The following is a 28,000-nucleotide window of genomic DNA, read 5'->3' on the forward strand; positions in this document are numbered from 1 at the left end:
CCTTTGCCCTTTGCCCCGCGCATTACTTCCGGTGGGGTCGCAGTGCTGCACGCGTGTGGTTCCCGGTCCCCGTCCCCTTCCCCTTCTCGGGCTCCCTGGCACGGCCCAGGGCGGGCGGCAGCGAGCGAGGAGCTGCGGGGGCCCAAGCGGCGGCGGCCGCCGGGAAGGTAAGGCCAGGCCAGGCCAGGCCAGGCCAGGCCAGGCCCTTGCGGGCAGAGCTCCGACCCTGCCTGGTCCGGCCGCGCGGCGTGGCCGGTGCTGCCGGCTCCGTTACCGGCTGTGGAAGGCGTCCCTGCTTCTTAGCGTAGCCCTTTGGCGGAGCGTGCCTTGATGAGCTTTAATTTTACTATGTGCCTTCACGCGTAAAGTAGTTTTACGTGTCTAAAAAGACTACTTTAAATTTGACAAAACAGTGTTTTAGTGCTAATTTCTGTATTGTTAACCAAAGTAATAAATAGGATGCGAGTCGTGACTTAATAAATAAGGTGTGGTTTACTGATTGAAGCACAATAAGGTTAAACACACCTATTATGTATATAGATAGGCAGATGTAGCTTACACAGAGATGTATCAAATTATATTAACATTTAAGGACGATATCCCTTACCCTTAAGCAGGCCAAGCTTACTCCGCCTTTCAGTCACAACCTTCTGCTTGATGGCTGAAGCTGGTAATTTCAGCTTGCCTAATGAAGGTAATAAAGATCTGTTCAGGTAACTTACGGCTAAAGCAGTTTTATGAATATCTATGTGGTGCATGTATCTGCCTTAAAAAATTAATCCTTTAGTACAGTTGGACAGTAGTAAAAAGCATTAGGAATGCACATATTTAGATTGCAACACTTCCGTGTAGCCATCTGAATTCTTTCTGAGTTTGGGGGTAGTTTTGTCTTAAGTCTCTTCGGTGTTTTTGAGGAACAGGCGTAACAACTACCTCTTTAATCTCTGTTTTGTCATTTGTCCTGTAGAGGTGCAAGTATGCCATCCATGGAAGAAAACTTTCCTCGAGGGGGCATCCAGAAAAAACCCACGGAGGGAAAAACACCAAACGCAAAATTAGAGCGGGACAATTTGTTTGATGTATGTTAGTTACATATTCTTGATTAACTCTTCTCAGAGATTTTCTGCTGTCAGAATATGACCTGCAATCCTTCCTATCCCTTACTTCTATAGCAGGGACTTCCAGAAAGAGAAAGCTGCTGACACCCAACTTTCTCCTGGTCTCTTAAAGATCCCTGATGTCTGGTGCATGTTGAATGTGACGATAAAGTTCAATTAAAATTATCGATCGGGCTTTAGCTTTTAAACTTTCCACAAGCATCTTGTCCCGAGGTGCTTGTGTAGTGAGGCTGGTGTTAGTGGATATGGACTAAGTTTGGTCTTTCTTTTTCTGCTAGTAGAGCATCGTGCAGATCGCTTCCACCACTCTTTTCCATTCCCTAGATTCACAGTTTTATAAACGATCAGCCTCAGCCCAAAGGAGATACTTTGGAAGACTTGCATGTAGACGTATAGCAGTTAGCAAGGTTGTTCTCTCTTTTTTTTTTTTCTCCGATTCTAGTATTTTCTTCTGATTTTATTTCTGGCAGCAGGGTTCTGCCTTAGTGCAAAGTTCATTTCTTCATCCACTTTTATTTTTTTCCATCTCTGCTTATAATCTGCTTTAGGTTCAACATGAAGAACAATCCAAGAAAAGAAAAAGGAGCCAAAGTGATCAAGGAAAGCAGAAAAAGTTCAAGGCAGACAAAACAGCTGCTGCTAAAGACAGTGTTGTGAATATTGAACCACTCACAATCGAGGTTTGTGGATAGATGTTTGACTTTGTGTGCATCTCTCTTCTGCGGTGTGTAAAAAATGACATGTTCTTCCTCACTAAACCTATAAAATATAGCAGTGATTTGGGACAAAAGTGTGTTTACAGCCCTGTTATCACTAACTTGCCAAGGTATCTACCATATGCTGTTCTTCTTGCTTTCCCAGGCAGTCTGTGAGGGGATGCTGCTCCTTGGTTGTGTAAAGGAGGTCAGTGACTACGAGCTAGTTGTCAGCTTGCCCAATGGACTTTCAGGATTTGTGCCGGTCACACAAATCAGCGATGCCTACAGCAAAATGCTGAGCAAGCAGGTGGCCCAAGGAGAACTCCTGGAGGTGAGACCTTGGACTGGGGCTGTGATTTGTGCCTGGGAGCTAAGGAGTGTTAATAATACTTCAGAACCAACCCTGAGGTCTTGCTTAGAAGCCTGGTTTCTGGTGTCTTGCAGCTGACTTGAATTTGATCATCTGCAGTGCCTTAGGCTTGGTGAAATAATCCTTGGAACTTCTAGACAGCCTGTTGAACGTGAAGAGATTTGTGTGGCCTGTCTGCTGCTGAAGCTAAATACTGATCCCTGGCTGTAGGCGATGGGGGGAAGAAGTTAGGGAAGTGGTTGGAAGATGATGTCAGGGCACATTTCATTGTGTGCCTCATGCAACGTGCTGCTGTGTAGTGCTAACATAGACTGACCTTGGTTTGGAGCTGGCCTTCCTAAGCAAGCTACAATTTCCTTATAATGATGACTGCTAGGAAGAACGAGGATGGAATAATCTATTATGCTGTCTCTCTGGTGTTAGTGCTCCATAAATTTTTCCAAGGTTGTGTGGAATGTGGTATCTGCTAGCTGTGCTAGTCTTTTGGTGGTGGTGGTTTTTCCTGCTAAAGAAGGAGATGAGGTTGGGGTCGTTGTTGGTTGTGTAGGTACATTTTCTCAGCTGCAACTTCCTGACTCCGACGCACACAGTATTCCTTTTTAAGCAAAGCCTACTAGACTTGCTAACATCGTGTAACGTCATCCCTCCCTCTATATTGAGATCCTGGCATTTGTGGCATTTCCTGTCTTTTATTTTAGCGTTTACAGAGAAATAGGACTTTCCTACGGGATTTTGATTTCAAAAGCTATTTCAGTAAGACGTTCTGGCCTTCTTATATTATTTATTATTGTAAAATTTGCATGTTTCTCTCTTGATCATCTTGCTGGGCAGGACTTGAATTCGCTCCCGGACATGTATTCTCCAGGGACACTGGTCAGGTGCATTGTGACCAGTGTTGAGAAAAGTGCTGATGGACGTCGGAGTATCAAATTATCAATCGACCCCAGGAAGGTCAATAAGGGTCTGAATGCTTCAGCATTAGCATCAGGCATGGTACGTGTTCTGGGTCTGTCACAGCCTCTCTAAGCTTTGGAAGTGCCTCTTGTACAGTGCATGGGGGAACATTTCACTTTGTCCTTGAATGGGATCAGAGCAGAACGTGGAGCTGCTCCCACCATGGATGAGACCTGGGAGGAGGGGGCACTATTGGGTCTTGGTTCCAGGTTGTCACTCATTCACCTGATTCTGTTTCAATATGGACAAGTTATTTAATGACTTATTTCTGAGTAGATTTCTTTGTTATTTATCTAGAGAATAATATTTAACCTGCTTTGCAGAGGTGCTTAGTTGTTTAGGTTTTGTGTATCCAGCTCTATGATTGCAGGCAGGTGCCTGCAATTAGAGCACCTGCTATTTTTGAGCATCCTGTTGTTTCCCGCCCACCCCCCCGACTGGTTTGTGAACTCTATATGTGCATAATTGGGTAAGGGTAGAGTTGAGACCCCACTGCCAGATAAGCTCAGTAATAAGAAAGAATGTAATGTTCTTTCTGCTGCTCTAGAAAACTCAGCTCTCCATTCTCATGAAACAATGGAGTATTTGCGGTGGGGAATCTCTTACCAGATGTGCACTCTTTGAAGACCCAGCTATTTCATCACGTTACTGAATTGCAGTGTTTCCCTCCCAACAGCTGCTCTCTGGCTTTGTGTCTAGTGTAGAAGACCATGGCTACCTCATTGATATTGGAGTCAGTGGGACTCACGCTTTCTTGCCTCGTCAGAAAGCCCAAAATTATATCAAAGCAGTCAAGAGAGGTAAGTAGCAGTGCAGGAGGAGCTGCTGGGGTTAAAATGGAGGTGGAGAATGACAGGAATTAAAGCTTCTTATATCTGTGGTGTTAGTGAACCTCAGTGAGATTGGATCAAGGTGGAGTCTTTGTGAGTCCTGAAAACAGCAGTTTTGTGGCTGGTCTGCAACAAGCTTTTGGGTTTCAGCCTGTTTTCTGGCAGGCTGTGTTACTGTTCCAAGCCCATGCATCCCTTCTGGCAATAGACTTCACTTAGGTTGAGAGGAGTTCTGACCTCTTAAAATAGAGGGAACTCTGAAAAATCTTTGGAAAGAGCAGAAGGCAATCCCTGAGTGTTTCTGGTGGATGTTTTATGCTATGACTTGTCTTTGTAGGGTCGGACTTGAAAATAGGCCAGAACTTGAACTGTGTCATTGTGGAAGTAAAGAACGAGGGAAGAGTGGTCCGTTTGTCCATTGATCGGTCAGAGGTTGCTGCATCCCTTGCAACAGAGCGACAGAACTGGGCCCTCTCTAGTTTATTACCAGGGCTGGTGGTGAAAGCTCGAGTGCAGAAGGTAAGCTCTGGGTTGGGGGTTTTTTTGGTGTTTGTTTGGTTTTGTTTTGTTTTGGGGTTTTTTTGGTTGGTTGGTTGGTGGTTTTTTATAGCCTTGCCAGGAGGTTGGGAGACAGGTGAAGCAGAGATGGAAGTTTATGCCCTGGAAAATTTTGTGCTTGGGCTCAATTATTTTGCGATAGCAGACACTATTATCTGCTAGACACTTCCTCCTCTTCATTCACCTAAGGTCTGAGCTGTTCTGCTTGTGATGCCATTGAGTATAAAGGCTGGAGTTGGTGATGAAGCTTGAAGCAGAACAGGATCCATTTTGTGCTTCTCTGGCCTTTGCCTAGGAAAAGTATTCCACAGGTTAGCAGTAGTCTTCAGAGTAAACACAGCGTTATCAAAAAACCTGAAGGATTGTTTTTGCAAAACAATGTAGAAAGCAGAATTCTTAGCAGTTTTCCTGTCTCCTGTGATGTTCTTGTTGATTAGCACTGACGGTGCCTTGTTGTGACGTGTGAATTGCTTTCTCTTTCTGAGCTGCATGAAAACTGAGTGCCAGTTTTTTTGGGGCATCTTTTCCTTCCCCATTCTACCATTCTAGGTGGCCCCACTTGGGATCAAAGTGAGCTTTCTGTCTTCCTTCACTGGCATTGTGGATTTCATGCACGTGGACCCAGAGAAATCCATGAACTATTCTCCAGATCAAGTGGTAAGGAGGGTGAAGGATGGCTGCAGTTGGTGTGTTGTTTGCAACATCTTTTGTCTTCCCCAGCATTTCAGTGGAATAATCTCTAAAACCTTAGTGATGATAGCTGTCTTTCTCGTATTTTATTTGAATTACTATCATGGCTGCTTTAGAGCTGTAAAGAACAAAGCCATTCCTGGGGTAATGGAAGACTTATTTGGGAAGCATAACAGACTTGCAAGTGATAGAAAATTTCTTGTGTGATCACATACCAGAATAGCCCATAAACAACAGACAAAGGCAAAAATCCCTCATCTGTGAAGCTGTTAAAAATGAAATGATGTCTTAGCAATATTGGGAAGTGCCTGTACATGGACAAAGAGTTCAGGTACCAAGCATAATGTCTCTAAACATGAGCAACGTGCCTTTCTTCTCTTTTGTTTACAAACTTGTGTTTAACAAACATTATCTTCTCCTAGATGAAAGCTTGCATCCTCTCTGTCCACCCCACCTCCAAGGTGGTACGGCTTACTCTACGGCAGTCCTTCCTCCACCCTGGGGGATCCCCAAACCAGCTCTCCAATGATCGCATGGGGGCAGTGGTGGAAGAGTCGACAGTGAAAGCTTTCTACAAACAGTTTGGTGCCATCTTTGAGCTTGATGATGGCACTCTTGCATTTGCACGGGTAAGTACTAGGGTGGTGAGGGAAGTCCTCCGTAGCTATCTTTGCCTCCTGGGAAAGGAGGTTAGGAGGAGGTTTCATTTTCTACCTTTATGTTCTTTGTGACACAAATACAACAAAATTAGGACTACATGGAAGGTGTTTGCCAAATCGTACCTCTGCTTGTTTGGGTTGGAATGCAGGAGGGTTGTTGGGGAAGAAGTGGTGAAACCCGCCTCATAGAGTGAGCGTGTTATAGGAACACTTTGGTCAGATGCTGCCATTTCAAACTAAGGTCTATATCAGGACTTCCATTTTCCAAACACTGAATTGTAATTTGTTTTTTTCTAGTTGAAACATCTTTCAAAAAACAGAAAATCCTTTAAACCTGGGGCATTTAAGGCAGGATGCAAACATAAATGTCGGATCATTGACTACAGCCTGATGGATGAGATGTGTATTATATCTCTGAAGTAGTAAGTTTCATAGACTCTTCCAGAAAATTGGTTGAAGGATTAGAAGGGTTTGGTTGAGAGTGGAAAATACCACATGGGTTTGTTTGACTGGAACTTGCCATTTGGGGTTTTTGGCTTGTATCTCTTGCCTTATGTCAGGTTGTTTGGGCATCTCGCATATCCTCCCCATACTGCAGGGAGTCGAGACACCCTCAGTATAGTTGGTGGGCTGAGGCACATGATCTGCTGAGATCATGTCAGAAGACTGTGGCTGAAGAGGAAATTTAACCTTGATCTTCCAAGTCCCAACCCATTTTGCTTCTCCCTCTTAATATTTCCATCTATGTGGCCTTAAGCAATGCAGATGATGGGTTCCCCTTTTATGGAGCCATGGCTGGTGGCCATAACTGTGTCACTGTCACCTGAAATGGAGCCTGGTGAACCTCCGTGAACTTTATGTCCAGAGAGCTGTTTTGGGAGATGGGTCAGTTGGAGTAAAACACAGAACTCGGGAGTTGTAGAGCACTGGGGAGATGTGTGGGATAATGGATATCTGGGACAAGGCAAAGATCCTGGATTTTCTTCAAGTTGACTGATTGGTTGTCTCTTGCTGTGTCTCTTTCCTAGTCAGGTTATTGAGGCACGGTTTCTGCAATACCAGGATATCCACACAGGGGATGTGGTGCAGGTGAGCTTCTGAAGGACTGACACAGTACTGTGTGGCCATTATAGTTAGAACAATGATCTAGCTAATGTACATTTCCTCTGCCTAATATGTATAGTCAGCTTCTGATCCAGACTAGTGAGATGAAAGTGAGGGGGGAAAAAAACTTCTCCTTGCAGGACTCGATTAATGCAAAGTGGTATTTTTCCCATTTTGTTTAGGTTTTCTTTCATGATGCTGCCATTGCAATAAAACTTTAGCCACAGTCAGTCATTTATTCATGGCCATGAATACATTTTTAGAAAGACTTGAGTGAAAGAAACGAAAACTTGCCTTGCACTCAAAGTAAAAGTGCATGTATGGACCATCACAATCAGCTGATGGGCAGAAAGCTACTCAGTTATGACTGTTTTATGTCAGAATCATTACTGTATTGGCTATGGCTCTGGAAACAGTTCTAGTTTGCTAGAGTCAAATTGGGATTTTGCAGAAGTAGCCTGTGTTTAAGGAAAAGAGGCTGTAAAACAACCTTATGTAATGTGTAAAAGTTAGTGGCTTGAACTGGTTGGGTGGAGTGTGGGTTGGGTTAAGATTTTATTTTTTGGAGGGTGATTAGATTTGGTGATAATAAGTGGTGCAGTGTGTTGTCTGTTTCCTACCTGCGCACGGTCTGTTTTTCATGATGAATTTACTTATCCTTTTCCCTGTTCTGGCTTTTAGGGCAAAGTACTTGCATTGAAACCCATTGGGATGCAGGTGAAAGTGACTGATGGGATTAGGGGTCTTGTACCATCCATGCATCTTGCTGATGTGATCCTGAAGCAGCCTGAGAAGAAGTACAACATAGGAGATGAAGTCCAGTGTCGGGTGAGAGCTGCCAGGCAGGGTCTTACAGCTGCTTTGCACTCTGTTGTTCTGAGTATTTAGCAGCTGGATTGATAGGACAATGGCAGGCATGCTTTTTGAACCCTCTTGTACTCCATTCTTGTAGGTGCTAGAGTGCAATCCTGGAGGAAAGAAGCTGATCCTTACTCTAAAGAAGAGTCTTGTCCAATCAAAGCTTCCAGTCCTCTCCAATTATGAAGATGCAAAACCAGGTCTGATCACACATGGCTTTGTGGTGTGCGCAAAGGAGTTTGGCTGCATTGTGAAGTTCTACAATGATGTCAAAGGTCTGGTACCCAAGCATGAGCTGAGCTCAGAACCCATATCTTGTCCAGATAAAGTCTTCCACGATGGCCAGGTAATTAATGTACCTGTGTTGTGCCTTGTGTTTGAATGCAAAGGGAAATGTGCAGTTGAGTTGGCTCCAGCGTGGGTTTTCTCCTGGAGGAACCAGCTGCACCAAGAGACATTCACGTCCTTTTACTTTAATAGTTGTGCTGCATTTAAACAGATTAGGCTCGGAAAGGGGCAGCTCTTCTTTGAGCATTTCACAGAGCTGTTTTTGTTTCTAGGCTCTCTCTGTTCTGGTGTGCAGGAGACACCATGGTATGTGATACAGGGACTACACTTGGTTGAGTTACTGAGGTTGTAGTAGAAGTTTGGGGTTCTAGGCTGCAGTTTCTTTAAGGAAGTTAAAACTCTTACCTACAGAATCAGAAGGATGAGGTTTCCTGCCTCTGCGTTATTCTGATTTTTTTCTGTTTGTTTCAAATCTTGCTTATCTTAAACCTTGCACTCTGGGAACCATGCTGTTCACCAAGTTCTGGTCTTTGTTGTGGGTAAGCTTATAGAGATTTCAGCCCTCTTTGTTATTTTTTCTGACGCTTTTGTTTGTCTTTAATCCTCCTGTTTGGCTCTGCTAAGGAGAAGGGTAATTTTCTAGTCAGGTTTTCTGACTGCAAATCTGGAGGTCTGAATTTTATTTTCAGTTCTGCTACAGATTTGCCACGCACAGGTCACTTAATAATTATGTACTTCCATTTTCCATATGTATGATCCAAAGGACATTTGTCTCTGGCTCAACCTCTTAAGTTATAGTAACTAGCCTGCTGTCCTTAGGTGTGGGAGAAAAGTGTACTGTGTATGCATTTCCCTGTCTCATTTTGTAGGTGGTAGCACACTGCGGAGAGGGTCAACTGAATTAAACTTTTGTTTTATTTTTTTTTGCTGCAGGTTGTTAAAGTAATGGTCTTAAAATGTGAGCCCCAGCAGGAAAGACTCTTGTTGTCCTTCAGGTTATCAAGCAAGCCTGCCCCAGAGGACAAAAAGGAATGTACTCCAAAGAAGAGACAGGAAGTGAAATACCAAATAGGAGAGGTATTGAATTCAATGACTGCACCCTTTTTTGCCTTTTCCTACTTTTTTTCCAAACAATTGGTATCACTTTGAACAACGTTGTTTGAAGAAAAGCTGTTGGTGGTCAGGAACTAGCATTAAATGTCCATTTCTTATTGTGTGGTTGGCCTCCTGGATCAAAACCAGGATCTCTGTTGTCAGAGGTCAGGATAAAGGAGTCCCAGCACAGTCATTCTGGAGGTACCAATTAGTGCTCCTACTCCTAGGTGGAGTCTTCTTTCTTCTGGATGCTGCTGGTGTTCTCACTCCAATAGTAGCTGCTTTTGCTCACTGGAAAAAGACAACTTCAGAGAAATGTTTTGAAATGCTTCCCTGTTGTCTTTGGAATGAACACGGTTCCCAACACCCTGCAGATATTGCTAATGCAGGAACAGGACAGTTCTAATCTTGTTTAAATTATTCCCTTCACGCTTCAAATAGAAAGCTACGATCAAGAGAACGCTCTTGATTTTTCTGGGAGCTGAGTTACTTTTATTTTACTATCAATGTTGGCGTGCTTTTTAGGCTCAGCCACGCTGATGTGAGATTTTCTCATGCATAGCTGTCAGAGGCCGTGCAGCGCAGCATTTGCTACCCTGTGCATCAAAAGGGATGACTTCAAAGACACTTGGGATTTTATATCATTGTATTTGTTCTCTTTTTAGATGGTTGATGTGAAAGTCTTGAAGAAGAAACATAATGGGCTAGAGGTTTCTATCTTAGAAGATGAAGGCACTGTGATAGCCTGGATTCCCACAATGCACCTCTCTGACTTCGTTGTGAACTGCAAGCTTCTGTGGCATTGTCTTCAAGAGGGAGATGTCCTGCCCAGAGTTATGTGCCTAAGTGACAAGGGAGAGCATATCGTATCCTTTGCCACCTCAACCAGTCAGACAAATCAGAGGGAAGGAGATATCTCTCAGGAATCCATAGTGTCTGCAACAAAAGGAAGATACGCTAGTTAGTGTATTGAAGTGGAAGTGCCTGTCAAGCTAGCAGTGCTTCAAAGAGTCATTATAACTTGCTTATGTTAAAAGTGAGGCTCAGCTGCTGCTAGAATCCCATCAGAACCAAGACTTGGTTGTGAATTGTCTGGTCTTCCCAACCAGCTTCTGAGCTGTTAATCATATCACAAGCTTAGCTAAAGTTTTGCTGGTTTTATACCAAAAATCAGAGCTGAAATATTAGAAAGTTGATATTTCTGCTAGTGTGAAGCATGTATCTTTAATGTTGAGCCACTTAAGAGACATTAATTGCTAAATTTTAGCGTAGAGAGATCAAGAACGAAATTGGGATTGCAGGATTTTGAGCTCCTGTACTGTGTAACCTGCACAAAGTGCTCTAGCCCAATGGTTAGCAGCACTGATTTGGTTGGCATCAGGCTCCTTTCATTCATCTTTTCCCGTTTTTCCTAACTGGTTGTTCAGACCTTGAGCAGAAAGTCTGCAGTGATTTCTGCTGTACAGGAGGAGCAAGTTGTGCGAAGTTTCTCTGAAATCCAGCCTGGGATGCTGTTGACTGGTTACGTGAGGAATGTGATGCCCTTTGGAGTGTTTGTGGAGTTCCCTTTTGGTGTGACAGGACTGGCGCCCAAAGTGGTAAGCAATGCATTCGCTTCAGTAAACAGCATGTGTGTAATCAGGCATGCTCGAAACGTGGCTTTTAGCGAAAGAACAATAACAGGGAGGGAACAGTAGGGCTGTGGATCCAGCATTCGCACACCTTCCTCCAGTAGGGTAAAAGCTGCTTTTAGGTCTGTGTTTTAAATCATTTCTGAAATGAAACAAAGGACTTTATTCAAGTGAGCTTAAGCTTCTACAAGGATTTCATGTGACTGAAGTAATTAATTTTAATTGATGGCTTTTTTGTTAGTCTTTGTTAATTTCTCCTATGCATTTTCATGAAGTCTTAACTCAAACACTTCTGCACAGCACTGCAGGTGGTTGCTAGTTGGCATCTGTGCTCAGCAACCCTTGCCCCTTTGTTTCCTTTGCACAGAGCATGAGTGACAAGTTTGTGACAGACACCAAGGACCACTTTGTGGTGGGACAGACCGTGATTGCGAAGGTGATGAGCATTGATGAGGAGAAGCAGCGTGTGCTCCTCAATCTGAAGGTGTCAGAGTGCAGCTCAGGCGATTCTGCTGCGGAGAGCTTTGCCCTGCTGAATCAATATTTCAAGGAGATGAAAGAAATCAGGAACTTGTTGAGAAGAAGAGGTAAAAGATTGCACGTGTTCTGCTAAAGGGTGTCGTATCACAAAAAAGAGGCTCTAGAACCCCTGAGAAAAAACCATTTTCAAAAAGGGAACACTGTTTTCTTTTAAGTGAAAGAAAAGTCAGTTCAAGCAAAAACTTGGCTTCTGAGAGGACCTTGTTAGGAGAAGCTTGTGTGTGTGGTGTCTGCCATTGACAAGAAGGCTTTTTGCAACTACAGCGGGAACAAGCCAAAGAAGCTGCTCTTTTCGCTGAAGTCTGCTAGGCCTCTTACATTGATTTCAGGCTGAAGCTTAGAGATTTAAAAATAAGGGTATAAATAGACAAACTGTGAGGTCCATATACCAAAAGAGAAAGGGAAATATAATGGTACAAAAGGATGGGTTGCTTGAAGGGCCTGTGAAGGTGAAAATACGGAGGGCCAGGGTGAGATAGGATGTTCTGTGGACCAAAGCTGTTCTCCAGCCTTGGAGACATGTTTTTTGTGTGAATACTTGTAATTGCTTTATGAACCAATCTAAAACTTAATTGACTGAGACATGTGGCAGTAGTTCCACCATTTAATTATGTGTCACGTGAGGCATTGTCTCTTCCTGTTTGTTTTGAATCTGGCAATGATTAATTTTTAGTACTCTCTGCCCTGGTATTTTAAGAGCCTTAGTCTGCAAACCTGATTTCTCTGGTCAGTAAACAGATGTTAAATTCCAAAGAGCTTCCAGACATAAGGGATATTGGGCCAAGCCGTGAAACCTATCTAATGTGCCAACAGAGGGGTAGGCATGTAGTTTTCCTGTTGTGTGTGGGGTGGTTGTTTTTTTTTCCTGAGTGGAAGTCCAGGAGGAGTTTATTTCTGTGTGCCTCAGTGAATTGCCACAAAGCACCAGTGAAGCAAAACAGGTTGCCCGATGTCCAAACCTGAATTTCCCCAAATGCCTGAAAAGAGAACGGTGATAAGCAATACAGGAGGCTCTCATTTGGTGTAAACTCATGTATTGGAAACAGGCACTTGACACCTGCCCTTGCTAATTACTTAGTTTAGGAAAAACAGCCCTGGTGATAGGCACATAAGAATCAGAATGTATGTCATGTCAATTTTCTTTACTCAAAAGTGATGGAAAGACAGAATACAACTGGAAGTAGCCTGAGTCAGTGCATCAATGTCACTTACTGTGACATTAGAAAGGCTGGGCAAGTCAGCTCTCCGATGGTAAAGCCGTGATCTTTTTTCCCCTGCTGCTTTCTGAAGAATAGTGCATCTGTTTAAAGTGAATGATGCTTTTGGAGGATTAAAATAATATAGGAGAAGGCTTTGATTTAAGAAGAATTTTCTTACTTGCCTGTTACATACTGCAGGCAGCAGGTGCTCTTATTGCATTTAAGTAAATAGGACTAGCTTTGTATAGGACTATTATTTGTATGCATACTGTATTTGCTGGTAACTTATAACTGATGAGAAATTACTATTTCTACCTTCATCTAACAGTGCTTTTTAAACTATGACAGTGGAGGACACTAGCATTGTTTTTCCCTGGCAGTCAAGAATTCCTGCTATTCTTATGGTACAGAAATCTGCATTTGTGCGTGCTGTGATTATCAAATTCTTTTTTTATTGTTGGTATTTGGGCATGGGATGCCTGATTACCACAGAGGGATTTTTTTCAACCACCCTGCACCTTAGCCAGGATCTGCTTAACCAGAAAGTACAAGGATAATTACGCTGGCTCTCAAGTGCTTGTGATAACCCAAACCTAGTACTCACATGAGGATGAGTTTGTACAAATAGATTTGCCTACTTGTATCACAGGTTTGCTGAACGAGTCCTCCAGCAAAGGTTTTCTCACATACTGTTTTCTGTTGTGAGGAATACTGGATATATTGCAGATTATTTTTGACCAAATTATAACTTTGCCTCTTTTAGGTCTTTTTATATCCAGTAGTGTTTAATGTTTTGCTTCCTATAATTGTGTTTTTAGTATTAATCCATTTTGCTTTCACCTTTTTCTATATGCAGTGCTGTGTGCCAGTATTTCTGTAAGACTGGAAAATGTTCTCTCCAAAGTTATCAGATCCTTGGTGGCACAAAAGTGTTTCTACTTTGCTTAAATCTTAGAATTTACTTTGTATTTCTACAGATTCAGGAGACTAAACTTTGTTTTCCATTATGAAGGTGGATATAAATGCTTGTTCATGCACTCTTGAGCAAATGTGAAGGCTGTCTGTTTTGCAAACAAACAACATAGGTAAAACTGGCTTCCCACTTTCTCTTCCCTTTATTTAGGGGAGCCCAGCGTGGCCCGAGGCCTTTGTGAGTTGGTGCCTGGGAAGGAGCTGCAGCTGGTCGTGCAGGATGTGAAGGAGGATGGCTCAGCACTGTTCAGTGGCAGCTGTGTCACAGGCTTGACTGTAACAGCCACTCGCTACCATTTGGGAGGTGAGGGTCTTGTCTTTCCTTGCTTTGGTTTTCACTTTTGTACTTTGAAACCTCTGTTCTGAAATGAATTCTGCTGATGAGGAACTAACCTGTGAAGAGTCTGATCGGAGTAGGAGTGGGCTTGAAGTGTGGCTTAGTTTCCTAATGTGTTGCTGACCCATTTGCATCATTTGGAACATACCATTTAAACCTGCCTGTGCCTCTGTTACTCCATCTGTAAACCTGGCCTAATCCTGCCTTGTATCTTGGGCATCTTCTAAGGTCTAGTTTGTGCTCTGAGATCCTTATTTGAAGCATACTGTATATAGACAAAGTACTAATACAAGCTCCAGCTTTCTTGTTGTTCTTTTTTCTTTTTTTCTTACTTTAGAAATATATTCCATGGAGTATGCTCTATTTGAAATGGATGTTAATTTTTCTTTTAAATCACTGTGACTTTGAAACAGGACTGCAATTCCGTACTTTGCAATTCAAAAATTAAAGCAGGAAAGTGCCATATTATGCAGAACCAAACAAGTACATTCAGAGATAATGAATAAACCAATGAAACAAATATAAACTGCTAACTTCATCAGGAGTAATATTGCAGCACTTCTGTGTTCAGAAGAGTTTCTTTGTTTCCTCAGCAACAGATAGACTGATGATGGGTTTGTGCAAATGTTAGCATACCGTTTTCAAAACCTATGTTATCTTGAATTTGTGTTTAGTCGGCCTTGTCTGCGTTATTTAAGAGTTGCCTCTTCAAAAACATCAATTTAGTTTTTCTGTGAAAGCATCAGACTCTTTTTGCAAATAAAAAAGCCGCTCATTTTTTTTTTCCTCCTTGCCATTAATGTTGGAGGAATCTGTTTTTTTCTTAAAGAGACTTACTATATGTTTGGTACTAAGTTGACTTTGTTACAGTAACTTAGCTACAATTAGTAATTAAACAGCTTTTTATCACCATGGTCTTCAGGTGCAACTATCTGTCACGTGCGACTAGCTCAGTTGCTCAAAATTCTCCACTGTCATCAGGAGATAATGTCCTTTTTTCATTTTTAGACAAAAATATTGTTCCTGGTGAGAAAACCAAGGCATTGGTTCTTCATGTGGATGCCCTCACATCCAGGGTGTATGTTTCTCTTCAGGAAGAACTGTTAAAACAAAGACCCAAGCAAGTATGTGTCCAGTTTTTGGATTTGTATGTTTCTGTTCATCTAGCAAACTCCAGGCAATTAATGAATTTTGAGGGGGGACTGTTTCCTCCTTTAGAATTGTGGGAGGCGGAGTGGAGGGAATCAAAATCTCAGCAGGAGAAGTCACTCTCTCCATTTCTGTCTGTCTAGCGGTTCACAGAGAACTCCCAGCACTCTGCCATCGTGCAGCATGTAGCAGAAGAGTTTGCCATCGTGTCTTTGTTGGAAACAGGCCATCTGGCAGCTATCCCCATAGCCTCTCACTTCAATGACACCTTCCGCTTTGACTCAGAAAAACTGAAGGTGGGACAAACAATCTCTGCAACCTTAAAAGTAGTGAAGGTGAATGACCATGGAGTCTTATTAGCAGTACAAGGCCCAGCAAAGAAGAATGTTTTTGTGAGGGTTCGGAAAGAATCTGAGACAGCATTAGAAGAGATGCTTGCTCCTGTGGAACACTCGCTTTCCCTGGGGGATATTGTTACTGGTACTGTTAAATCCATCAAACCAACCCATGTCACAGTTGCTATTGATGACAAGCTGACAGGTTCAATCCATGCATCCCGGATTCTGGACGAAGTGCCCATAGGTTCTTTTCCAACATATACTCTGAAAGCTGGACAGAAGGTGACTGCCCGAGTCATTGGAGGCAGAGATGTGAATACTCACAGGTGGGAAAACATGCTCATAACATTATTTCTTGGGGATTGCCAGGGGTGAAACAGTTACTCAATTCAGATGATCTAAGCTGCTCCCTCTGTCACCACATACTGTTACAGTTATCCTTGCTGGAGCAGTTGAGGCCTGAGGAAGTCTGCTATTATATTCTATCTGAGATCCATGTTTCAGTGAATTAGCTCTGTACCTATGTCGCTGTTATTTATCTTGAGTATAGATTGCAAGAAAAAAAGATGTCTAAACTCTTAAGGTCCAGAGGAAGTCTTAAATGCAAGCAGGATTTGTCCCTAGGTGATAAATTTGCCAGAGTGTTTTAGGCACTTGAATTGCCACTGAAATAGTACTAGGAAGAACTGGAACTTGAAGACTTCCGTTGTTTTAGAGGGCTTACCCCTGTTTTTTTTGCCAATGCAGAGGGATTACAGGTGGCTGGGGCCTGGGGAGATCATGAGAAACATTGATCCTTTTCCTGTTCTTTCAGGTACCTGCCCATCACCCATCCACACTTCACACAGTCCATTCCAGAACTCAGCATTCGACCAAGGTAAGTGTTAGCCTCTGTGCTGTCTGCAGATGCTTCAGAGACCTTGTATCCTTGTAGCTTCCCACCCATTTGTGCAGCAGCTGACCATAAGCAAGGAGCTCCACATGTGTGCAAGTGTGGCAAGGCCTCTTATTCCCTCTTTCACACTATGTGGGTCTGGGAGCTGTGTTAAACCTCACAGTGCTCTCCTGGCATGTGGTTTCTTTTGAATGCTGCACCTGGGGAGGAATAACCCCATGTACCAGTACGGGTTCGGGGCTGATCTGCTGGAGAGCAGCTCTGTGGAAAGAGACCTGGGAGTCCTGGTGGACAACAGGATGACCATGAGCCAGCAATGTGCCCTTGTGTCCAAGAAGGCAAATGGCATCCTGGGGTGCATACAGAAAGAATGTGGCCAGCAAGTCGAGGGAGGTCGTCCTCCCCCTCTGCCCTGGTGAGGCTGCATCTGGAGTACTGTGTCCAGTTCTGGGCTCCCCGGTTGAAGAAGGACAGGGAACTGCTGCAGAGGGTACAGTAAAGGGCTACCAAGATGATTAGGGGACTGGAACGCCTCTCTTATGAAGAAAGGCTGAGGGATTTGGGTCTCTTAAGTCTGGAAAAAAGATGGCTGAGGGGGGCCTTATCAACACTTATAAATACTTAAAGGGTGGGTGTCAGGAGGATGGGGCTAGGCTCTTTTCAGTGGTGCCCAGCAACAGGACAAGAGGTAACGGGCACAAACTTGAGCATCGGAAGCTCTGTCTAAACATGAGCAGGAACTTCTTTACTTTGAGGGTGACAGAGCACTGGAACAGGCTGCCCAGAGAGGTGGTGGAGTCTCCAACTCTGGAGACATTCCAAACCCACGTGGACGCATTCCTGTGCAACCTGCTCTGGGTGACCCTGCTCTGGCAGGGGGGTGGGACTGGATGATCTGCAGAGGTCCCTTCCAGCCCCTGTTATTCTGTGTGATTCTGTGAATGTCCTTTTGGCATCAGGTTCTGCCAGTGGGGATCCTGGTATGTCCCTTCATGTCAGAAGGATTCCCTCTTAAGCCCAGGGAAGAATTAATTCCCTGCAGAAGGATGCAGCCTGGGGGGGGAAACGGTGATGAATATCACAAAGGCATTGTCACAGTAGTGCTGTCTCACCATAATCTTTTGGGTTTCTAATGCCTATCTTCATCATTAGGACCAAAGCTGGCTTACTGATGTCCTCTCTCTTTGTTTGCAAACAGCGAAATAGAAGGGGAAGTCACAGAAATGCTGAACCTTAAAGAAGACAGTGCCCTCAAGAAACTTGAACTCTACAGCGTTGGACAGACAGTCACCTGTTTTGTGAAAAAGGTGAGATCAGAGTTTTCCTAAGACTCGGGGAGGCAGCAAGTTGGGGTGACCTTAGGGGCCTTAGTTCAGACCTAAACACTGACTTTACTGTGGTCTTCATTAACCGTGAGAGTGGACCGTGTAAAGTGCAGTGTCTTAGGGGGAGAGTAGGAGAAGGATGTCACATTTTCTGTACTTGACAGAGTCGACCTGACTCATCCTCTTTGACATGACTGTTTGTTGCCAGCAGATGCTTCCCACCCTGTGCACTAGTAAAATGGCCTTTGAGAAATCACATATGCCACCAGCACAAAGTACGCTCACTGCTGATCTCCTCTGTGCACTTGCCTGTGAACCACAGCAGTGTTATCCTTGTGAGAGTAGAAGCCAAATCACCATTTTTGCTTGGTGCAAGAGCCAAGACTGTCTTTCATGCCCTGTTCTTCCTAGCCTTAAAAATCAGTGAATTCACCAGGGAAGGTTTTTTTTTCCTGAGGTCTCATGTGGTCTTCTCCGGTTATTTGGTGTCTTCTCAGTATAATATCCTCAAAAACTGGCTGGAGGTAGAAGTCACCCCTGACATTCGAGGAAGAGTTCCTCAGCTGCTGCTGTCTCTCAACACCAAGGTAAGGGGCCCTTACAGATAAGCTACGCAAAATCTTTTTCTGTGCACATGGCTGTAAGTAATGACTGCAGACACTTCTGACATGCATGTGAACTCATAATCTAGTGCTCTGCCCTTTAGGCATCGCTGCCCCTCACTGGCGAGCAAGTACTATGCCTGTAGCTAGTTCAGCTCAGGATAGCAGAGCCATTGCAGCAATGCTGAGCTATCAGTCAAGTGTATACATCAAAGGTGTGTATAGAAAGTGTAAAGCTTCATAGGAAAAGCACCAGTCAGAGTTGTGCAAAGCTTTTTTTTTCTGGTAATAAGTGGAAATCTGTCTTTTCTTTCAGGTCTTAAAACATCCAGAAAAGAGCTTCAAAAATGGCCAGGCAATATCAGCTACAGTGACTGGAACAGATGTCACCGAAACAAACCTCTGCTTGTCACTCACAGGTATAGTGGAGTCTTACCAGCAGGACCCCACAGCATATGATGCTTTACTCAGAGGTGGGCCTGCACTGACCCCTCGAGGGAAGATGTTACACTCCAGAGCCAAGCTGTATCTCCCTGTAGGACAGAACTAACCCCCAGGACCCTGACCCAGTTGTAGCAGCATGGAAGGCAAGATTGGTCAGAGCTTTAGACTAAAGAATCATTTTCCTGCTGTCCCAGACTGAAGCTCTTCTCTTAGCCCTTATGAACATATATTCCCGTCTGATCTCAGATGTGAGATAGTATATTTGTCATCATTTGTCAGTTATTCTGGATCCTGGAACTGTGCAACTAGGGGACCTTATCTGGGCTACCAAGGCAAATGTTGCTGTGAACTGAGAGAGTGCATAGGTTGCACCTTGCCAAAAATTGGTGGGTTTGATTTGTAACTAGGCAACTAAAATCAGCTTCACTGACTCATTACAGCTGCTGATTTGGTTGCATACTTTTGGAGTGTTATGAAGGCCTCTCCCTCCTTCACTTTTTCCAGGAATTCAGTCACTGGAACAGGGCACCATCACTGTAGGCATGGTAACAAATGTGACTCCACACGTTGGTTTGACCATGGCGCTGCCAGGTGGGAAGACTGGCAGAGTCAGCATCTTTCACCTGAATGATACTTATACAGAGAATCCTCTGGGTGACTTCAAAGTTGGCAGGATTGTCAGGTTAGTAATTGTCTGTCTTGTTCCCTCAAGCTGCGAGGCTTAGAAATATCCCCGTTTGGTGACAGGCTTTTTACTGCTATAAGGTGATGCCAGACCTGTAAGGTTCAGCCTGTAGCTAAGAAGTAATGCTGACTTATGACCTTATATGCGTTTGGGTGAAAGTCTTGAATTTTCCATGTATGAAGAAGCACCTTTTCAGCTGCCTTCTTGGACTGTGCTTTGAGAGTAGCTACTCTCTTAACTAAGGTGCTGATGGGACTGAGGGAAGCCAGTTATCCCAGCTCTGCTCTGGTTCTGTGGGCTGTTTGGCAAGTCAGTTGTCTTTACATTTGTAGTGCACAAGTAATTGCATTTCCCTACTTCACAGACTTGTTGGGAATGTAGGAGAGTGCCACAGGCCAAGTGATTCAGTTGTAACACTCTCTTTGGCAGAACAGTCTTTTGTACTAGCAATAGAGACTGGGTAAAGCAAGTAGGTATGTTTCAAAAAGCTCTTTAGCTGGTTTCGTGAACTGTCGTATTAGACAACTGGTTTGTGTTAGACAGCAAGTGCTCCAAGGGACAGAGTGGTTTGTTTCCTTTAGGACTTCATTCTGATAGTGAAAATATCTATTTTCTACCTGTGGTTTTTTTAATCAGGTAAAAAAGCTTTCTGTTTTCTCCCCTTACTCTGCCATGCAGGTGCTACATCCTCTCCAATAAGAATGGCAAAATCCAGTTATCTCTCCGGCAGTCCCGGTATGTGTCTTCCCTCCAAACTGTTGATCTCCAACTAGTGAAGAAAAGGATAGTGAAATACAGTAACTGTTGGTTTGGGCAGATCAGTGTGAAGTGTTCAAAGGACAAGGACTACATTTTTTTTTTATTTTTTTTTTTTAAGGGATGAGAGTTCCTACTTCAGAAAGATTTTCCTGTGTATTGACAAACATGGAGGTATCTGCCACTTAGTGTAGAGCTGATCGAGTGTTTATCATAGCTTCTAGACCTGACTTAATTTTTTTTGTCTGGTTATTTGGGAAGAAAGGGAAAGTTCCACCATTGAATTTGCAATACAAGCATGTTACTTTTCAATGTTCAGCTGCATTTTAAACATTTTAATTAAATAGCAGACTTAGTCCTAAATGTCTCTTAAAACCAAACCTCTTGCTTTGTCTTCTCTGTGGAGCAAAAAAGCTTAAACCATGTGGAATGAAGTATCTTAGAAATAAGTGGAAAAACCCCAAGCCACTTCTGTGCAATATTTCAGACACCATTTTACCCTCCTTATTTTCTTAGTGTCAGAGGAAGCCAGGCTGATCTGTTTTGTTTGTCTTTGTTTACAGCAGCATGTTTATTCTCTAATGCTATGTACAGCTTGTCAGAGATGCAGATAGTCCATTAGTACATTTCAATAAACTGAAGGGTGTCTCTGATCTGGTATGTTTTCCAGAAAGTACTAGCTGTTGTTAATACTGATGTCTCTTTTTGATATCCAGAGCAGAATGTGGATTATTCAGATGAGTGCTTTAACTTCTGACTTCTCTTTTCTTTTAGGCTAAACCCAAAGAGCAACAGCAAAGTAAAGGATGTTGAAATCACATGTATTAAGGATGTTAAAAAAGGCCAGCTAGTGAGAGGCTACGTGAAATCAATCACTCCATCAGGTGTATTCTTTGGGTGAGTAGCATAAGAAAATTATACTGGGAAAAGAGGGGTCTTGGAGAACTTATTTTGAATGTACAATTCTGGAATCTTGTTTTGTAATGCAATGTTGCAAAGTGAATTTCCTCTTGGGAATTGAGATGTTATTGCTGCTTTCTTGAGCATGTGAAATTAAAGTACGTAGAGTTTGGGTGACACTATATACAACTGGTGGTACCACAGATATAGTCACTGCATTTTTTTTTTTCTTTTCCCCTGCTATGGAATACTTATTTTTTTGTTTTCCTCCTCTTCTCAGCTTGTCCACTTCCCTTCTGAGCCGAATCTTGTTCCAGAATGTTTCCCCTTACTTTGTACAGAAACACTCCTTATATGAAAAGTACCTGCCTGAAGGAAAGCTGCTCACTGCGAAGGTGCTTGGGTAGGTCCCAACATTCTTTAAAAGGGACCATGAATTAATAAGGAGAAAATGGAAAGAGGGAGGATAAAAGCTGGGAATATTTGAAAGGCGTTCATATCTTTGCAGTCATTGTAAATGCTTGGATTTTTATTTTTTTTTCTCTTCTCTCCTGCTACTCCTGGCAATGCATCACAGTGTAACAGAAAAACACATTGAGCTCTCTCTCCTGCCTGAGGACACTGGAATGCCGAGCGTCTTACCTGAATCCCTAGACCTACCACGATATGATGCAGAGGAAGAGAAAGGAGAAGCAGATGATAGGGAAAAGAGAGAAGAGCTTAAGATGAAGACAAAACGGAGAAGAGGAGACTCTGAAAGTGAGCAGGTATGGATGTGAGATTGTGCAGGACAGGCTAAAGGACTTTGTTGGTGCAAATACTGAAGGGACTAGGAGTATCCACTTGGGATCAGGCTGAGGAATTATAAAGAGTAGGGAAAAAAGATTAAATTGCATTTGAGATTCACAAAGATCAGAAACTATTCCGTTTGGGTAGGAGTTAATTGAATTAGCAGCCCAGTTGTGTTGCTTGCATGGCCCATCCTGTGGTCTCGGCATTGTATGTAGGTGAGCACGGGTTTATTCTCTGTTGTCTCTGTTATGTGAGAGAATAGTGGGGGATGCTGGCCAGGGCACCACCCCCTCTCTGCTGTCAGGCTCTTTGTGATCAGAATTGCCTTTAAGATTCATCCCAGTTGCTGCTCTCCACCATCTACTCATTTCCCCTTGTTGCAGCAGGAAAAGCCAAAAAAAAAGAAGATCTGCCCAGCAGATGAAAATGACAGTGGAATTGAGGTATATTACCGGGAGGAGGAGGAGGATGACCAGGAGGAAGAGGCAGCTAAAAAGAAATCTAAGGTGAGAAGTTTGGAGGACCTGAGCCTGAAATGACTTTCCGGCCCTATTGAGATGTGTCAGTTTTGCTTGGATGACAACAAGTATCATTGCTGCAGATAGGAGTGACACAAACTGGTGTTTGGGTCATCTGAAAATGGCTTGAGATGGATTGAGTTTAAATTACAGCAAAGGTGACCAGAGTTTAATGTTTTTGCTGGTGGGCTGTTTGCAAGTGTGAGAAGTCAATAGTACTGGCCAGAGAGAAGCCACAAGCAAATAGTAGTTGTCTGATCTCAGTGTAAAAATGTCAAATTAAAACCCAGGGGAATTCCTCCCTGTCTTCCTCCAAACAGATAAAGAAACATGGTGAAGCTCCCAGGCTGCAGGTTTCCATGGGTTTCACCTGGGATGAGGACATGAATGCAATGGAGATGCCTGCACTGAATCAGAAGGAAGAGAGCTCAGAAAGCGAGGAGGAGGAGGATCCACAGTCTAAGGTACTGTGTAGTAGTGTTGCCTGCACAGGAGACACCAAATGATGGCTGTAATGTGATGTCTCGGTATTTGCATGTCTATCTGCCCCATAGCAAAGCCTTTTAACCCAAGGGAACATCTCTGACAGCTAATATACAACTTCCTTAACAACTCTGAGCGGTGGGCTTAGCAGCAGATATCTCTGAAGCAGAGGAGAAAATGCCCTATTTCAGCATGGCTGCATGAAAATAGGGCTTCTCATGTTGACATGCGAAAAAAATCATTATTTAGGGTCAAACATTTTCATGAAAGTAAAATTTTTGTATTTGATGTCAGCTCTGTTTTTTACTTTAGAGTGCTGTAAATTTACAGGAAAAAAACATAGGTGAAAAACCTTTTCAAATTATAGTCCTCTTATTTAGAAAAACACACACACACAAAAAATCTTCTTTTGTGCCGTAATTTTTTAGAAGATTTTTTTTCCATTGTGAGCAATTCAGAAAAATGGGAAACAAGCTCATGAATTGCTTTCGTGTTTGCTCTTCAGGATTTCCCCCGTCCCTCAAAACTCAACCTCTGCAAAGGCCGTGCATGGCTGACACTTTGTTGTCCAAGGTAAAGCTGACTTGTGCAGAGAACTATGGCACTGTCAGGTCCCAATTTAGACCCAAGTCACCCCAGCGATCCAGTCACATACCCAGCGCATGGACAATTTCTCCCCATGTATCCTGGACTTTTAGAGTGGATGGTGGTGGTGAGCGCTGGCCCGGAGGGTAAAGATAGAAGAATGAGAGGGAGGGGTGAAGTTTGAATCCTGCAGCTGGGGTGAAAACTAGCAGAGTATTTGGTCCCTCAATGTATTTCATTAAAAGAAATGAGATTTTTGCTGCTCTTCTTGGAGGTGTGAACTGTGTGTGAAGGGGTGGGGTTCTGTGTACCATTTTCCTCCTCTCTTAAACAATTGGCCTTATCTCTTCCTGTGAAAACTGCTTGGCCTTGGACGTACTGAGGTCTGGCTGTGCTTTAGCTGGGCCTGCCTGTTCTCACATGAAGTGCCTGCATTTTCCTAGTCCTCCTTTTTTGCTCTTTCAGCTGAAGAAACAAACAAAGAAGGAGAAGGAACTGGAGAAGCAGAAGAAGGAGAAGGAGCTCTGCAAATTAGAGGCAGCTCTCATGGACCCCAGTCGACAGCCCCAGTCAGCAGATGACTTTGACCGCCTGGTGCTGAGCAGTCCCAACAGCTCTATCCTCTGGCTACAGTACATGGCTTTCCACCTCCAGGCTACTGAGATTGAGAAGGCCAGAGCTGTGGCAGAGCGAGCGCTTAAAACAATCTGCTTCAGGTAATTATGGGTCTCTGTCTTTCTTTGCCCCAAAGAATAAATCACGGTGGTGTAGTTGTGTGAGAAGAGTGCTGGTAGCCTCATCAGTTTGTGCGCGTGTGTGTGTGTGGAGCGGCAGTGTGTGTTTCAGTGGCCTCAAAAGGATTAAATGGTAGCAATTGTCAGCTGTCCCTTTGAAGGTCTGGCCTGCGTCACCACAGTTGCCCTGCGGCTGACTTGCTGCAGCTCATGAGTGCAGTCACTCCTGAGTGCACGGACATACTTCTGAGCAGTCAGAAGGATTTGGAAGAGCATAACGCTGTCAGTGATGTTGTCCTTAAATCAAAACGTGAAACAAACTGTAAAATTCATATTGCTTTTTCCATAGGGCTGCACCTTTGTGTATTAAATCACTTCTACAGCATGATGAAGTATATTATGCTTTCTTGAATCATCCTTGTGGGTTTTTAATTACAAACAACAGTGATCAACAGTTGTAGTGTGAAACAACTGCTGTGCTGTGTTCCAGAAGTGATGTTTCAGTGAGCAGTACGCCCCTTTCCTTTGTCCTGCAGGCAGGCTACAAGTCAGTGAGTCTTTGTAGGGTGGTTTGCAAAAAGCTGATCAAGACTGGTAAAAGGTATTCTTGGTATTCTTGTTCACATCTGCTTTAAGGGAAGAACAGGAGAAGTTGAATGTCTGGGTAGCTCTGCTGAACTTGGAGAACATGTATGGTACTGAGGAGTCACTGATGAAGGTCTTTGAGAGAGCCGTTCAATACAACGAACCTCTGAAAGTCTTCCAGCATCTGTGTGACATCTATGCCAATTCTGAGAAGTACAAGGTAAGACAGCGCAAGCTGGTCCCGGGCACGTATCCCGTTCAGTTGTGCCAGTAAACTACCAATGCTGGCTGTATAAGCTTCCAGCCGTCAGATGTTAGGCCTATCCTGTTCCTAACTGGGATTAATAGTTATTAACAGTGGACAAGGAACTATTGATACTTGCTTTTCTGTCATAAGTGCTTGGAAATACCTGGGCCAAGAGTAAGAGTTTTAAAGCTACAAGGCTTTATTATGAATCTGTGTGATCTAACCCAACTCTGCCCTTCCAGCAAGCGGAAGAATTGTACCACACAATGCTGAAGCGTTTCCGTCAGGAGAAATCTGTGTGGCTGAAATACGCCTCTTTCCTCCTGAAGCAAGGCCAGACTGAAGCTACACACAGGCTTTTGGAGCGTGCTCTCAAGGCTTTGCCTACCAAAGAACGTAAGCACTCTCTTCCTCATACCGTGTGTTGACAGGTCTCCAGTAGCTGGACTGCTCTCTGGTATCTCTGCCTGTGACAATGTTTGTAGTAAGTGAAAAATGTAACCAGTTGGTGCTGAACATGCTGCCCTTGACTCTCGGGGAGGGGAAATTTCAATCTGGAAGTCAATGCTAAATCTTAGAATCATAGAATTGCTGAGGTTGGAAGGGGCCTTTAAGATCATCGAGTCCAACCTTTAACCTACCCTGACAAAAGCCACTTCTAAACCATGTCCCTAAGTGCCCCATCTACCCTTTTTTTAAACACCTCCAGGGATGGTGAATCCACCACCTCCCTGGGCAGCCTATTCCAATGTTTAATAACCCTTTCAGTGAAAAAATGTTTCCTAATATCCAATCTAAACCTCCCCTGACGTAACTTGAACCCGTTTCCTCTCATCCTATCACTTGTCACCAGGGAGAAGAGGTCAGCCCCCATCTCTCTACAACCTCCTTTCAGGTAGTTGTAGAGGGTGATAAGGTCTCCCCTCAGTCTCCTCTTCTCCAGGCTAAACAACCCCAGCTCCCTCAGTCGTTCTTCATAAGGTTTGTCCTCCAGACCCCTCACCAGCTTTGTAGCCCTACCTTCCTGTAATAAAATTTGGTGCGACGGGCAAAAGCAAAGCACCCAGAGCAAAGGTGGCTTTGAGCCTTACAGCCCTCTAGAAGAGTTCAGTTAGTCCAGCCCCAAGTTTGTGGGGCTGCCCGTGGATGCTGCAAGATGCATTTTGAATGTAAGAATAAACTTAGTCTCCTGCAGAGAGCTGAAATGGGAAGTGAACTGTGACCCTTCTCTCTCCTAATCTGATCCCACCTTGGTCCAGAACCACTTTACAACAGAGCCTTTTGTCTCTGGGTACAGATGGTGCTGTCTCTGTGTAATTATCACTCATGTCTGTTCATAGGGAAGAGAGCTGCTGTGATACCCTAACTTGTCATTACTTGTTACAGATGTGGATGTCATTTCAAGGTTTGCACAGCTAGAGTTCCGTTTTGGGGACCCAGAACATGCCAAAGCCCTCTTTGAGAGCACCCTTAGCACCTATCCCAAGCGGACAGACATCTGGTCCATCTACATGGACATCATGATCAAACATGGCAGCCAGAAGGAAGTACGGTGAGTTACACTACAGCAGGCTGGGAAGGGGCAGAATACAGTGCTTGTAGCAACACCTGAAAAGAGCAGAGGTACCCTGTAGCACGAGGTTGCATAGAGCTTCCTGGAGCAGAGCAAAAGTGAAAGAAAACTGAGGTGTGTGGAAGTGCTTATCCTTGCCAGGCCAGAGGAGACTCCAAGGAGATCCATAGCGCAGAGGGGGGCTGGTTTGTCAGTAGTAGCCTGTATGACAGAAACTAGAGAACTTGCACTGAAGCTCATCTGTCCCTCTGGAGGGATTGCCTTATTGTATATGAAGGGTGAGACCAAGCCCTTGTGCATCTTGTAACATAAACATGGAGAAACTTTTTTCTTTTTCCTTTTATTTTTCTTTTCTGAGAGTTGACAAAAGGAAGTCCGGCTTCCTGCACTATGTATCCAGCCACATCCACTTAGTGAACGCAGGGTCAAATACAGTGGCTAAATCTTAGCTTAAGCTGACTAGCAGCCTTAGAGTTCTGCAAGAAAATAGAAGGCTTCTACTTCAAGGTTTTGGCCAGTTGTCAGGAATCTCTTTCTTCAAGCACCAGCACTTCACAGCAGGTTGAATGTCTCCCTGGACATTCTGTGCTTTGTTCAAAGGCAGGACAGAGGGCTTGTATTGAGTGCTGTCACCAACACAGTGATCTGAATCACTTTGGTTTCTTGCAGGGACATCTTTGAGAGGGTCATACACCTGAGCTTGGCACCAAAGAAGATGAAGTTCTTCTTTAAACGCTACCTGGATTACGAGAAGAAATTTGGTACAGCAGAAAGTGTCCTGGCTGTTAAAAGAGCAGCACTTGAGTATGTGGAGACCAAGAGTTCCATTGCTGACACCTAAGTACGGTGCAAGTAAAAGCAGAGAGACTCAATTCTCCTGGCAGTGTGGGAACTGAGAGGTGTGGAATTCTGCCATGAGTATGCATGGACAGTGTTTTTCAGGGGAGTATTGGTCTATGGCCAAACCGAACTGGAAAAACAATCAATCAAAGGAAAATATTTGATAAATGTTTGCAGCTTTGTTCCAGATGTTACAAATAATCCTAGTCTGTTGATGACTTTGAAGACATGTTTTTAAATATAGACTGTTTTATAATCAATACAAACATCAGCCATACCTGTTCTGCTTCCCGGGGGAAACGGTGCGCTTATGACCCACTATTTTTAAGTACAGTGATGTCTTATATTTCTCTCTCTGTCAAGATGGCAGAGAAGACTCTCTTGCGTTTTGGCTGAGTTAACACTTTGAAAGATTTATCTCAAGTGCCTTTGTGCTCCTAGAAATTGGCAGAGCAACACGGAATTGTGGCATAGTTGAAGCTGGAAGAGACCTCTGCAGATCATCTGGTTCAAACTCCTGCTCAAAGCCAGGGTCAGCTAGACTAGATTACTCAGGACCACATCCAGTTTGGTTTTGATTTCTCCAAGGATGGAGACTCTACACCCTCTCTGGGCAACCTGTTCCAGTATTTGACCGTGTTCGCAGTA

General features: G+C 43.7%; 1 protein-coding gene across 3 annotated transcripts; it reads left to right on the forward strand.

Moving 5' to 3' along the window:
* Window positions 1–11: 11 nt before the first annotated feature.
* PDCD11 (programmed cell death 11) lies at window positions 12–27,999 on the forward strand. Of its 3 annotated transcripts, none has more exons than XM_074591405.1 (36): window positions 12–167; window positions 968–1,079; window positions 1,667–1,798; window positions 1,980–2,147; window positions 3,018–3,179; window positions 3,817–3,940; window positions 4,308–4,489; window positions 5,078–5,185; window positions 5,641–5,847; window positions 6,175–6,299; window positions 6,906–6,966; window positions 7,663–7,809; window positions 7,934–8,185; window positions 9,061–9,204; window positions 9,888–10,088; window positions 10,650–10,820; window positions 11,221–11,440; window positions 13,716–13,868; window positions 14,910–15,025; window positions 15,194–15,714; window positions 16,203–16,265; window positions 17,482–17,590; window positions 18,106–18,195; window positions 18,527–18,629; window positions 19,159–19,336; window positions 20,018–20,074; window positions 20,870–20,992; window positions 21,276–21,398; window positions 21,573–21,762; window positions 22,174–22,293; window positions 22,626–22,769; window positions 23,839–24,089; window positions 24,744–24,912; window positions 25,182–25,335; window positions 26,326–26,491; window positions 27,182–27,999. In XM_074591405.1, the coding sequence occupies exons 2-36, from the start codon at window positions 978–980 to the stop codon at window positions 27,351–27,353; spliced, it is 5,508 nt and encodes a 1,835-aa protein (XP_074447506.1). In that variant the 5' UTR covers window positions 12–167; window positions 968–977; the 3' UTR covers window positions 27,354–27,999. The 3 variants fall into 3 exon arrangements, with proteins under 3 accessions (XP_074447506.1, XP_074447508.1, XP_074447507.1); XM_074591407.1 differs by having other exon boundaries at window positions 130–167; window positions 22,171–22,293; XM_074591406.1 differs by lacking the exons at window positions 12–167; window positions 968–1,079; window positions 1,667–1,798; window positions 1,980–2,147 and adding an exon at window positions 2,555–2,604 and having other exon boundaries at window positions 22,171–22,293.
* Window position 28,000: the final 1 nt, after the last annotated feature.

The sequence above is a fragment of the Larus michahellis genome, chromosome 6, assembly GCF_964199755.1.
Source record: "Larus michahellis chromosome 6, bLarMic1.1, whole genome shotgun sequence".
NCBI classification, from domain to species: domain Eukaryota; kingdom Metazoa; phylum Chordata; class Aves; order Charadriiformes; family Laridae; genus Larus; species Larus michahellis.